The sequence below is a fragment of the Nyctibius grandis genome, assembly GCF_013368605.1.
Source record: "Nyctibius grandis isolate bNycGra1 chromosome 34 unlocalized genomic scaffold, bNycGra1.pri SUPER_34_unloc_1, whole genome shotgun sequence".
NCBI classification, from domain to species: domain Eukaryota; kingdom Metazoa; phylum Chordata; class Aves; order Nyctibiiformes; family Nyctibiidae; genus Nyctibius; species Nyctibius grandis.
The window spans coordinates 130,713-144,386 of NW_027167468.1; the positions used below are offsets into that span (position 1 = coordinate 130,713).

Genomic DNA, 13,674 nt, shown 5'->3' on the forward strand with positions numbered 1-13,674 from the left:
CCTCATGCACTCCTCGTAAATACAGGGGAGCTCAAAGTCAGGAGTCCTCTCTTGCGAACACACAGGCAGTGCACTGCAGTGGTTGTAGTGTGTCTCTGGCCTCCTGTTGCTATTCCCAGAGGGTGGGAGGCACCTCAGCCTTGTGGTGTATCGCCCTGTTGTGCACCTGTCTGAGATGCCCCATGGCACGAGAAATGGACACAGGGACTTTGGTTCAAGGAAGCACATCCCAGTGCTGCATACAGGTGGTTTCCTAGGGAGCGCTACTCTCAAGGTGAAATGACCTCAAGACACTCTCTGTCCCACAGGCTTTTGTGGTACCCCCAGGAATAGCTGACGGCGTTTGTGCTTACTTGGGTTTCATCTCCCCCCACACACATGATGCACACGCTTGCATCTTGTCTATGCAATACAAACCTGGACTTCTGACCAAGTCATTTAGTGACCCTTCATGGAGGGAAGAACCACGTCTCTGACCTGGGGTGAGTGGACAATGCTGGAAACGATGCTGGCTGTGCAAGGACCCTGCTGTGTGCCCACACCCTTGCACACTCACACACACAGCTGTTCACTGGTGTTTTCCTCTCCAGGGCACTATGTTGGGCATATGCTTGAAAGCAACTTTGAAAGAAGACTGAAGCCTTCAGACACTGCACTGAGGAGATCCCCTTGTACAATGGAAACACTGCTATGGACGTCAGCTCTGTCACAGAACTGCCCATTGCCTGTCCCTTCCTGCAATCACGGAACTGTCACGCAGCAGGACTGTGACCAAGCTGCAAGAGCGCTCAGGCCTTGCACTCACACAAAGGCTACAAAGCAAAGTGTGGAACTGCAGAAAGAGCAGCTCAGGAAAGACCAAGTGCTGATGCTCCCTGGAAGTGCTGATGCTCCCTGGAAGTGCTGTTGTGCTGGGACTCTTCCCCTCCACCTCTGTACAGAAGCACTGCTCCTGCAGCTCCATAGAAGTCTTGGAGGAAGGATCTCAGACAAACAAGTCAATGCAGAGTCCTTTATTTTGTTTAAACACACAGGGAGCATGACTCCTCATTTATACAGACTCAGGGTCACACTAGACAGGCAAATACTGAATTAGAAATGGTATGAAAAAAAGACATTTGTTTGTGAACAACAATTTCACAAGTACACTACCACCAGCAGCAGCAAAAAATACAGAATATAGGGTGGGCCTGTAATGAGTTGCATAATAACTGCTGTGCAGAAGAAGATGAACAGTTTATTGTGTCTCAAAAATATCTGGTCATCAGTTTCCACAGACCATTCTTGAGCTCTTGATTCCTCATGCTGTAGATGAGGGGGTTCACTGCTGGAGGCAACACTGAGTATAGCACTGCCACCACCAGGTCCAGGGATGGGGAGGAGATGGAGGGAGGCTTCAAGTAGGCAAACGTGTCAGTGCTGATAAACAGGGAGACCACGGCCAGGTGAGGGAGGCACGTGGAAAAGGCTTTGTGCCGTCCGTGCTCAGAGGGGATCCTCAGCACGGCCCTGAAGATCTGCACGTAGGACAGCACAATGAAAACAAAACACCCAAAAACTAAACAAACATGAACCACAAGAAGTCCAACTTCCCTGAGGTAGGAGTGTGAGCAGGAGAGCTTGAGGATTGGTGGGATTTCACAGAAGAACTGGTCCAGGGCATTGCCTCGGCAGAGAGGTAGTGAAAATGTATTGGCAGTGTTCAGCACAGCATTGAGAAACCCACTGGCCCAGGCAGCTGCTGCCATGTGGACACAATCTCTGGTGCCCAGGAGGGTCCCATAGTGCAGGGGTTTGCAGATGGCAACATAGCAGTCATAGGTCATGACAGTGAGAAGATAAAACTCTGCTGTAGCACAGAAAAAGAAAAAAAAGACCTGGGCAGCACATCCAGAGTAGGAGATGGCCCTAATGTCCCAGAAGGAACTGGCCATGGATTTGGGGAGAATGGTGGAGATGGAGCTCATGTCAAGGAGAGAGAGGTTGAGGAGGAATAAGTACATGGGGGTGTGGAGGCAGAGGTCGCAGGCTATGGTGATGATGATGAGCCCATTGCCAAGGAGGGCAGCCAGGTAGATGCCCAGGAAGAGCCAGAAGTGCAAGAGCTGCAGCTCCCGTGTGTCTGCAAATGCCAGGAGGAACTGGGTGATGGAGCTGCTGTTGGATATTTGGTCCCTCTGGGCATGGAGCACTGTCCAAGGAGGAAAAGACAGTGACAAGTTAGGGTAGATGTCTCAGAGCAAACCTGATTCCAGTTCTCATGGAAACTCCCCAAATCACCTCTTCCCTTTCAGAAAGACCTTTGGCTGGTCCCTTTTGTGAACTGTGGTGGGTGCTGGCTGAGGATGCTCCGAGGAGCACGGGGTTCTGCTGTGGGTTCTGGAGGAGTCATTTCTGCTCTACAGCAACAGGTAAATAGGAGCTGGGAGTGATGTTAGATAAAATGCACCCATGGTATTAAACAGTTTTTCATCACTGTCACTCCCACTTCACCCTGCTGCAGAGCAGAGCTGTGGGGATTTTGTGTTATTTGGCTGTAGTTGCCCCACCACAGTGAATGGTATTTTTAAGGCAGAAATCCTTGGCATGTCTGTGTCTCTCCAAGAGAAATCTTGTGGCTCCTGTGATGGAAAGGGACTGTCCCTTCATGCAGACTGAGGACAGACAGTCTGTCCATCAGTCCTGGTCTCAACTGCCCTGTGCTGGCACCTCTTTGAGCCGTAGGGCAATTGCACCCAGATGTTCCCCTGAGAAGAAACTGGACAATGCTGAGAGCAGGTGCATCCAGTCCCCAAGTGCTGATCTCCAACTCCTCTTACTATCTCATCCTACCCAAGGAATATCCCAGCTCTCCCCTCCCATCCAGGGACACAGAGGGCTCAGCACAGTTGCTTGCGTACAGCCTTCCAGCACCATTGCCATGGCCTTAGTACTGAGGGGCTGCTAGGTAACACCGAGATGGAATGGGAGAGCTGTGCCCTTCTGGAAGACAGCCTGCAGCACAGCAGGACCCCCCAGGGAAACAACGGAATGTCCTAAAGGTTTTATATACTGAATGGAGAGCACTGCAAACAGCATTGCCCGGTGCTCCCACACTAGCTGGGAACAAAGGCAGCATGAAGAGGAGGGGAAATATTCTCCAATACTCCTGTGGAGGCAGTACAGGGACAAATAGATAGCCCTGAAAGCCAACCGTATCCTCAGCTGCATCAAAAGCAGCATGGCCAGCAGGTCGAGGGAAGGGATTTTGACCCTCTACTCCGCTCTCGTGAGACCACACCTGGAGTACTGTGTCCGGCTCTGGGGACCCCAACACAAGAAGAACATGGAGCTGTTGGAGTGAGTCCAGAGGAGGCCACAAAGATGATCAGAGGGCTGGAGCACCTCTCCTACGAAGACAGGCTGAGAGAGTTGGGCTTGTTCAGCCTGGAGAAGAGAAGGCTCCAGGGAGACCTTCTAGCAGCCTTCCAGTACCTGAAGGGGGCTGGAGAGGGACTTTTTACAAGGGCATGTAGTGATAAGAAGAGGGGGAACAGTTTTAAACTGGAAGAGGGGAGATTTAGATTAAATATTAGGAAGAAATTCTTTACTGTGAGGGTGGTGAGACACTGGAACAGGTTGCCCAGAGAAGCTGTGGCTGCCCCCTCCCTGGCAGTGTTCAAGGCCAGGTTGGATGGGGCTTGGAACAACCTGGTCTAGTGGAATGTGTCCCTGCCCATGGCCAGGGGGGGGGGGTTGGACTAGATGATCTTTAAGATCCCTTCCAACCCAAAACGTTTCATGATCCTATGATTCTATGAAACAGATGGGTACTCAGGAGTTTCCCCTCACCAGGGGTCCATCTGCCAAGGAGGTAAGTAAGGCCATGGACCCCACGGCCTTTGAGCTGAAGGCTCTGCTGGGTGGCAGAAGAGATCAGAGCCTTGCTCTGGGGAAGGCATCTGCAGTGCGGGCGACGGCATGGAGGTGCCTGAATCCCCACTCCCACAGCATTTCTGGCAGCAGCTCCCTCTCACTCCCTGACAATCACTCTGCTGCCTGGAGCTGTCCCTGATGGCAGTTGTTTCTCTGTCCCCACATCTCCTCTCTGTCACTGCTCACAGAGCTCATCCCACCCACTGCATGCTCAGCCCTGCCCTGCAGACCCCTCCTGGCAGCTGGGCACTGCACAGGGGCATCTCTGTCTGTGCAGGGGCTTGAGGGCAACTAGATAAGTCTTAATAACTGGGGTTTCTGTGACTTCAGCAGAGTGGAGGAATAAACTCACATCTCCCACTGCCCACCCCCGCCCCTCCCCCAGCCAATGAATAGTGGAAAACTCAAAGCACAAACTCCTTCCATTTCAGGTAAATGCAGCCTTGATGTCCTTCTTCAAAAGGACCCTGAGCAAATTCCCTGGGATGATCTGGAGGTGTGAGCAGCTCTGACCTATGTAGCTCTTTCTCAACTGCAGAAGGACCCTGCCCTGCCAGCTCCCCAGGCAGGCTGAGTGCTGACCCCGGCAGGCGGCAGAGTCCCTGCCCCACCACACAGACCCCTGGGGTGCAGGCTCCCTGCTCCAAATGACAGCCCTGGGCACCCCTGGCTGCACACCCTGGCTTCAAAATTGACTAACAAGAGCCCCCCCTTACAGATCCCATAAGCTGTGGCTGTGCCATCTTTAGCACATGCCTCCAGGAACTACACATGCATTGCCCTGCAGACAGAGACTTACCATGTCAAGGGCTGCAAAGATTTCTCCTCCAGTGAGCTCTCAGTCATCCTCCCAGTCCTGACCACCTTTAAGCTCTCTCTCTGCCTTGCTCATCTCCCTGAGATACCCTGGGAGTGCCCTCAGCCCTGCTGCACTTTGCAGGGGAGCTACTCCTGGGCAGAGCTGTGTCTCTGCAGCCCTGCCCACTTCCCATGAGCTCCCTCCATCCCAGGAGCCCAGCTCAGCTCAGCAGCAGAGGTCCAGCCCAAGGCATTTTAATGACCCCTCTGGCGGGTTTGATGCTGACTCCATGAGCCTCAGACCCTGAGAGGAACTTGAAGAAACCTCTCAAGAAGTCAAAGTCACATTCAAACTCCAAAGTTTCTTGGAGTGTTAATGGGTCCCACTGAGGGAGACTAGTGAGAAAGCGTCCTCAGGGTCCAGTTAGAACAGAAAGCTGGAGGCAGTGATGACAGGTAGGCAAAGGCAAGGGAAAGGTGGCTCTGATGCTGAGTAAACCTGGAGGTGTATCATGAATCCAAAGGCCCAAGCCCTGACCCCATTAACCAAAGGGCCAAGCCCTGACCCCCAGCCCCTGCAAAGGAAGATCCTGTCCCTCACTCATTCCTCAGGGCTCTTCCTGGGGCAGCGTGATGTGGAGATGGGCAATGCCAAGGTCAGGACTATGCTACGACACCCCCAGGCTCCTGAGGATGGATAAGGAAGCAATGAGGCCCCAGTGTGGGAAGGATTAGTTGTGTCCTCATAGGCATCAGTGGCAGAGACAACAGCCATAAGCAAAGTCATGAAGAGGATGGCTCTGTTAGGGGGCTTTCAGCTTTTCCACATCCCTCTATCATCTCCACCACAGGCTGTCCTATGGTGTCACATCACCTGTGCCTCTTTCTCTGCAGGCTGCAGTCATCCACCTGGCTGCCTCACCTTGCTGTCACCTTCCTTTACTGATATCTCTCCATCTTCCCTGACTCTTCCTTGAAACACAAAGCCTTGGCTGATCCACATTCCTTCTGGGTGACGTGTTGCACCACAGCGCTGCCCTCGGAGTGGTATTTCTTTCTCCTCATGTCCAGTCTGGACCTCCCCACCTGCACTTTGCGCCATTATGCATGCAGTTTCCAACTATGAAGAAAAGCTCCACCATCTCTGAAACCACTCTGCAAACACTCTTAGGCTCCTCGTATACTGTCTGCAGTCTCCACCCCACTGAGCCCAGGGCCCTCAGCCTCTGTGTGCTGGTCATCTGCCCGAGTGCCCCCAGAGATCTCTGGGCTCTCTCTAAGATGTTTGCAGATGAAAACGTCGTGGTCATAGGCCATGAAAGACAGATTGAGACTTTTTACCAAGGCCTGTAGTGACAGGGCAAGGGCAACGGCTTTAAACTGAAAGAGATTGAGATTGGATATAAGGAAAAAATATTTTAAGATGAGGGTGGCAAGACACTGGAACAGGCTGCCCAGAGAAGTTGTGGATGCCTCATCACTGGAATGTCCAAGGTCAGGAACTGTGAGCAATGTGAACTAGTGAAAGATGTCCTTGCCCATGGCAATGGGATAGGACTAGATGGTCTTTTATGTCTCTTCCAACCCAAACTATTCTATGATTCTTTGAGTTTAATATCCCCAACTCCTTCTCCACAGGGCTGCAAATACTTATACACACCATGTAGGCATTTTAATCTGACCTAGTCCCCAACACTTCCATCAAAAAGAAAGAATTGCCATTTCTAGGACATGACTTACCATGGTTTTGGAGAAACAATTCAAAACGCAAAAGGTAAAAAATTAGTTCAAAGAAAGTTCCAACATATCTGCATGAAAGGTTCACCAAGTGGGTCAATGGGAGAGCCTCCCATGATGGCCTCGCCAACTGAGGATGGAGTGGTTTTGCCTTGGAAGTCTGAGGCTCCTGATGGGAAGCCAGAAAGTGTATTTCGGGACTGTGCAAGACTTGCCATGGGATGTCTAGGAAAGGACCAAAGGAAGGGAAAGAGTGGGATCAAGGTGGTTTGTGGCAGAACAAGCATGGGAAAACAGAAAGAAAAGTGGATGAAAGGAGCTGGTCATGTGTAAAGAGGTGGCTGGTCAGTCCACTTCCCTGGCTGTGCCCTGCAACTGATCGCCGCAGCCTGACCTCTTTTCTTAATACCTCCTTTTCCAACAGCTTTCTTGGGCTAGGGAGCTCTCTGCTCTTGGTATGGATGGAGGTGCAAGTGCCAGCCACTGGAGTGGGAACCACAAGTCATCAGGTCTTGTGTTCTCTGCAGGGGCAGTGACTGGTGAGATGTGTGTGTGCATATAATGTTGGTGTGTGTGTCAGTGGGTGTAACCACTAGCGAACATCAATCCAGAGCAACCAGCAAGTAGAAGAGGTCTGGGAGCCAGGTAGTTTTGAGGCCCTGTCTCTGAACTGGACAATAGAGAGCCCAGAAGGACTTCAAGTTGTCTACTGGAGGAAGAAGGTAGCCCAAACCACCTCCTAGTGACACTGTGGGGTCTTAGGTGTCTGACAGCAAGATAATGGCACAGGTCTGGACCTGGAGGGGAAGCTGCCCTTAATTGAAGACAGCATCAGGAATGTATGGGGCTCTGCCTGCGAATGGGTGATGAGTGAACTGAGAGCTGACGGGGTCAGCATTAGAGGGCAGAACAACATCGGCAAGCATGTGGTGGGTGGATGGATGTCTGTTATGGCCCTCCTGATCAGGAAGAGGAGGTAGATGAGGCCTTCTTCAGACAACTGGAAGAAGTCTCATGTTGGAAGGCCCTGGTCCTCATGGAGGACTTCTCCATATCTGCTGAAGGGGTAACATAGCGAGGTGCAAGTCACACAGGCTGTTTTTGGAGCTCGTTGATGACATCTCCTGACAAGGGTGACTGAGAAGGCAGTGAGGTGAGGCACCCTGTAGGACTTCATACTTACAAAGAAGGAAGAGCTGGCCAGGGGTGTAGCAGTCATGGGTGAGAAGGTAGAGTTGAGGCTCCTGAGAGCAGGGAAGAAGGCAAAGGGCAGGACTTCAGGAGAGCAGGCTTTGGGTTGCTGAAGGACCTGATTGGAAGAATCCCATGGGATAGAAGAGGCATGCAGAAAGCTTTTTGAAGGTCAAAGATATCCTCTTCCAGCTCCAGAATGGTCTACTGTGAGATGCAGAAAGTCACAAAGGTTGCAGCAGGTTTGCATGGATGAGAAAGGAGCTCCTAACTAAAATGAAGCCTGAAGAGGAAGCACAGAGCAAGTGGAAGCTGGCTGCCTCAATGGTTCTGAGATTCTGTTCTGGAGAGAGCATGTCAAGGAACCTAGACAGGATTGAGAGTTGGGCTCATGTGAACTGCATGAAGTTCAACAAGGCCAAGTACAAGGTCCTGCACATGAGTTGGGGCAACCCCAAGCAGAAATACAGACTGAGGGGACAATGGATTGAGAGCAGCCCTGAGAAGAAGGACTTGGGGGTGTTAGCTGATGAGAAGCTCAACATGAGCCGGCAGTGTGCACTTGCAGCCCAGAAAGCCAACCATACCCTGGGCTGCATCAAAAGCAGCATGGCCAGCAGGTCAAGGGAGGTGATTCTGCCCCTCTACTCTGCTCTTTTGAGACCTCATCTTCAGTATTGTGTTCATCTCTGGGACCCCCAACAGATGAAGGACATGGACCTGTTGGAGCACTCCAGTGTGTGGTCCCTCCCATGAGACACAGTCCTTCATGAAACTCCCCAGCATGGGTCCTTCTCACAAGCTGCAGTTTTTCAAAAGCTGCTCCAGCGTGGGTCCTTTCCCCAGGCTGCAGCCCTTCAGGAACAGATATTGCTCCAGCATGCATCCCCCACAGGGTCACAGGTCTTGCCAGAAAACCTGCATCTGTGTGAGCTCCTCTCCACAGGCCACAGTTCCTCCCAGGAACCTTCTCCAGAGTGTGCTGTCCATGGGGTTAAAGCTCCCTTCAGGGTACATCCACTTTGTTAAAGAAAATTGGCAGAGTCCGGGTCTCTAGGTTTGCTGGTTTTATTAAACAACTCAGAGTTGGACCACCACCGCAGTGAATGGTACCTGACTCAAATTCACTACCGGTTTATATAGAAACTAATAATCAATTACATCATAAACATTTCATAAGCTTCTGTTAATAATCCACTAACTATTTCAATTCCTCTTTCTTTCTTCGTCAAGAGTCCACAAAAGTCCATTCTTTTCCATTGTTTAGCTGATCTTTATGTTCTGGTTCCGCTCCGACTCCGGTCAACACCCCGTCCTCGATGTTCTTGCTGTGATCGGCGTCCTTAATGTTCTTGCTGTGATCAGCGTCCCGTCCTGATTCAGGTTGATCAGAGTCCGGTTCCCACCGCCAGTGTCTCCTAAACATTCAACCTTAACAACAACTAAAATTATATTTAAAACCTTATTTATACTAATTTTTATTTCTAAGTGTCCTATATTTCTTTTAAGGTAAAGAAGAGGTTAACCATACATTCTCTTTACTAAAATCATCAGAAGGTAATACTTCTAGGCCTACTCCTGCTTAGCTACTCATTAAGCTTTGATTGATGATTTGTTCAGTCTTAGGTCAGGATTACAAAAGGAGCTTTGAGAACAATATTCGTGGACTGTGAAAGCCCACCTGTGTTTATTCAGATAGACTTATATTAATTATTCTATTCACTATTCTATTTCACCCCTATTGATTCTTGTTTCTCTAACTCATAAGAACTTTTTCATTAATCGTGTGGAAAATTTCTATAACACACTTGCTCCAGTGTGGGGTCTTCCATGGGTTGCAATGTTGATACCTGCTCCACCATGGACCTCTGTGTGCTGCATTGGCCAACCTGTGTCACCATGGTCTTCTGGGGACAAGTTCTTAACACAGCTGCCAAGTGGGTCAACAAGGGTGAGTATCACCTGGATCTGGTCTTGGCAAAAAAAAGGATGTGATCATCAATGTTCACCTTGGCTGTCGTGGCCAGGAAATAAGGGGTTCCCAGGCACCAGAGGGGAGTGCAGAAGGCCAGCAGCAGAGCACAGGTTGGTGGACTCCAGAGGAGAAGACTTTGACATCCTTGAGGGGGATGATACAGGTGGTGCCATGGGAAGCAGCTCTGAAGGGTGAAGGAACTCAGGATATCTGACAGGCCTTACAGGACAGCCTCCTCCAAGGACAAGAATGATCTCTCCAAGTACCCATGAAAAGAAGCATTAATCTCAGGAGGCTGCTTCTCTGAACTGATGGAGCTCTGGGACAAAAAGGCAGCACACAGGAGGTGGGAGCCCGGGAAGCTGCAAAGGAGGAGTTTAGAAACCTTATCCATGGATGTAGGTAGGATGCCAAAGGCAAAGCTCCCGTAGTCCTGACAGTTGCAGGGGAAGGTAAGGGCAGCATGATGAGCTAACACTGCTTCCTTTACAGTAAAAGAATAGACAGGGCTAACATTGGCCTGCAGTTCAACTTCGTAAGAATAGAAGCAGATGAGTTTGAGGTACTTCATGGTTTCTTTGCCTCCATCTTCATCAGCAAGATCTCCTAGGCCTTTGTTCCTGAAGGAGAGTAGATGGGGCTCATCAGGGGTTACTTGAGCAAACTCAGACACCATGACACACGTGGAGATGGGTCATTTGACCAGCTCCCTGAACACAAGTATCGCTCTGCCATGGCCCCTGAGAGTCCCACTAACACCACCTTTTGGTGCAGAGCAGTGTGATTCCTCTTGAGGTGTCCTGGCCCATCTCGTCACTCAGGTGGTGCATTAGGCACCTGCTTTTCTGACATTTTCAGGCTTCATCAGGACATGCTCCAGATCAATCCGAATTGGAGATTGTTGATACCACCTGTTCTGTAAGCAGGGGTGGGGTGAAGATATAGAAGAAATACAGCTTTATTGCTATTTATTACTGGAATGTTCTCTGTTTGGCTGCACTCCTGAAATCTCTCTAATCACCCACACCAGACTTGAAGCCTTCAGGAAAATGATGCACAGAGGCTTGTCTTGTGAGGGCATTTTGCATGTTAATGAGCCCTCTGGTGCCAAGTTCCTGAACTGCAGATACTGAAAGATTGGCAAACCTCTCATGAAGTGAAAGGCAGAAGCAACCCCAAGTTTCTGAGGGTGTTTGGGACCCCACGAAGGGCCATCACTGACAAAACTGTGAAGGAAACAACCAGTCGAGGTGCCTATCCCTGGAGCCTGGTGAAGCGAAAACTTGGAGGCACTGGTTACAGGTGGCCAAGAAAATATGGAGGTGGCTCTGATGCCATGTAAGTCCTTGATGTTTGTTTATCACCAGAATGGCCAAGCCCTGACCCCTCCTCCTTTACTAGGGCCTGGTAAAGGAGATCCTTTCTCTCAAATGTTTCTCCAGGCTCTGCCTGTGGTCAGCGTGAGTGTGTATCTCAGGGGGTGTGTTGATACCAAGTGTTGCTGCTTTAATCACAAGGCTGTGGTTTTCTGAGGGTTTGGCAGTGCCTGTGAGCTCCCCACAACCCATCCAGCTTCTTTCATAACCCTGCTAATGGTCCTCAATCACTTAAGATGTCCCAGTCCCAAACTTGCTCGAATCCTCAATTTGTATCCATACCCCAGCACTGAAATGCACGTGCTCCTTCTGCTGCTGCCCTAAAATAAAGAAATCAATGTATTCCACATTAGCATGACCAGACCATGCTCTTTCGGGTCTTATTGCTGCCTTTAACACACTTACTGCTATGCATGCACCACTCTCTCCCTGCACTCCCGTGTCTCTCACAAACCCTTCACTCTTCTCCTGCAGTAACGGGCCATCATTCCAGGAGGTCATGCATCTTCAAGGGTCATGGATGTTTCTTGTAGTACATCCAAGTGTGGGGAGTGAAAAAGTGAAAGAGGAGAGCAAGGTCAGCTCATGGGGTGTGACTGAGTACAGCCATCCCCAGCAGCAGGCATTCGCCATCTTCAAGGTGCAGCCTTGCCTACAAGATGGAACTGTCACTACCATGTATGATTAGCCCAAGAGGGGCCTTAATTCCTTCCATATTCCCAGGAAAAACTTTCTTCTGTTCCTCTACCTGCAGAAATCAACTGCTCTCCATTGCTGGGCTCTGACATGGTTGTAAGGATTTGCTAAAGCCATCTACCACCATCTTGTTTCTCCCTGACATCCCCTGACCCTCTCTCCCACACCTGCACATGACCAATCACTGCTGCTCAGGGCATTTCGCTCTTCAGGAGAGGCCTTGAGCTTTTTGGTTCTTCCTGGTCTTATTATAATCTTTCTCGCTTAGTCCAGAGCTCATGGTGAGCTTTCTTGTCCATAACAGGGCCTTTATGACGAACTCTTATGAAATGGTTGTCTTTTTATGATCTTTCTATCATTTTACCCTCAGTAAATTTGCAGATGACACTAAGATGGGTGGGAGTGTCGATCTGCTGGAGGGTAGGAAGGCCGTACAGCGGGATTTGGACAGGTTAGATAGATGGGCCGAGACCAACGGCATGAGGTTCAACAAGAACAAGTGCTGGGTCTCACACCTCGGCCACAACAACCCCATGCAGCTCTACAGGCTGGGGGAAGAGTGGTTAGAAAGCGGCCCGGCGGAAAGAGACTTCGGGGTGCTGATCGACAGCCAGCTAAACATGAGCCAGCAGTGTGCCCAGGTGGCCAAGAAGGCCAATGGCATCCTGGCCTCTATTAGGAATAGTGTAGCCAGCCGGCCTAGGGAAGTGATCGTCCTTCTGTACTCGGCACTGGTGAGGCCGCACCTTGAGTACTGTGTTCACTTCTGGGCCCCGCACTTCAAGAAACATGTTGAGGTGTTGGAGCGAGTCCAGAGGAGGGCAACCAAGCTGGTGAAGAGTCTGGAGGGTCTGACCTACGAGGAACAGCTGAGGGAGCTGGGGTTGTTTAGCCTGGAGAAGAGGAGGCTCAGAGGTGATCTTATTGCAGTCTACAACTACCTGAAGGGAAGTTGTAGTGAAGTGGGAGTCGGCCTCTTCTCCCAGGCAACTAGAGATAGGACAAGAGGACACAGCCTCAAGCTTCACCAGGGGAGGTTCAGGTTGGACATTAGGAAGCATTTCCTCTCAGAATGGGTCATTAGCCATTGGAAGGGGCTGCCCAGGGAGGTGGTGGAGTCACCATGTCTGGATGTGTTTAAGAAAAGACTGAACATGACACTTGACAGGGTGGTGTCAGGGCAATGGTTGGACTCGATGATCCCAGAGGGCTCTTCCAACCTGATTGATTCTGTGATTCTGTGATTGATTCTGTCTGTGCAGAAAGCGTAGTCACAGAAAAGCACCAAATACATCCAAACAGATGCCCAGTGAAGTGTCATAAAGACCTGATGAGTTACCCCCACAGCTCTGTCTTTCAGGCAAGAGTCTGTCCTGAGAAGGGGAACCAGCCCCTGCTACTCTCTGGAGAGGAAAATCAGCAGTGTCCATGCCAACTGGGGAGAAAAACGGTGACTTTTGCAAGACCATCCTTCATCTGAATGGCTCAGGTGTGTACTTGTGGAAGGGGTATCATGCCTTGTATTGCAAACACCTTTGTAATTGGCACTGCCCAGAATGGCTACCACAGATGCAGACTGCTGTGTTGCAGATGTTTATATTTAGGCAGATTAACCTTTTTTTTTTTCTTTTTTTTTTTCTTTTTCTTTTTATAACTACAGATACTCTAGAGAAATCACACAAACACCTCAAAGAGTGTTGCATTATATGCGTTTTAACATGATTATCCACAGAAGGCCCACCAGATTTGTATTGCAAGAAATGGGGTGCCAGAGGCCAAAGGAAGGATAGTTTAGGCATTGTCATGGGATCTGGGAACAGAAGCATGCTCCCATCTCCCCAACACCTTCCCATCCTCAGTGAGGGGTATGAGAAACTCTGCCAAGGAGGTCTGAACTCAGAGTCGTGACAAGTGTCTTATGTCTAACTGCAGTCAGTGTTGTCCTGCCAGCTCAGGATTTGAACTTCCATCCCCGGAGGTATTTAA

The 13,674-nt window shown here is 50.2% G+C and overlaps 1 protein-coding gene across 1 annotated transcript; it reads right to left on the reverse strand.

Annotated features, from left to right (window-relative positions):
- Positions 1 to 1,247: 1,247 nt before the first annotated feature.
- LOC137676988 (olfactory receptor 14A16-like) lies at positions 1,248 to 5,815 on the reverse strand. The gene is made up of 2 exons (XM_068424183.1): positions 5,800 to 5,815; positions 1,248 to 2,191 (listed from the first exon to the last, which is right to left on the reverse strand). The coding sequence occupies exons 1-2, from the start codon at positions 5,813 to 5,815 to the stop codon at positions 1,248 to 1,250; spliced, it is 960 nt and encodes a 319-aa protein (XP_068280284.1).
- Between the last annotated feature and the right edge of the window lie 7,859 nt (positions 5,816 to 13,674).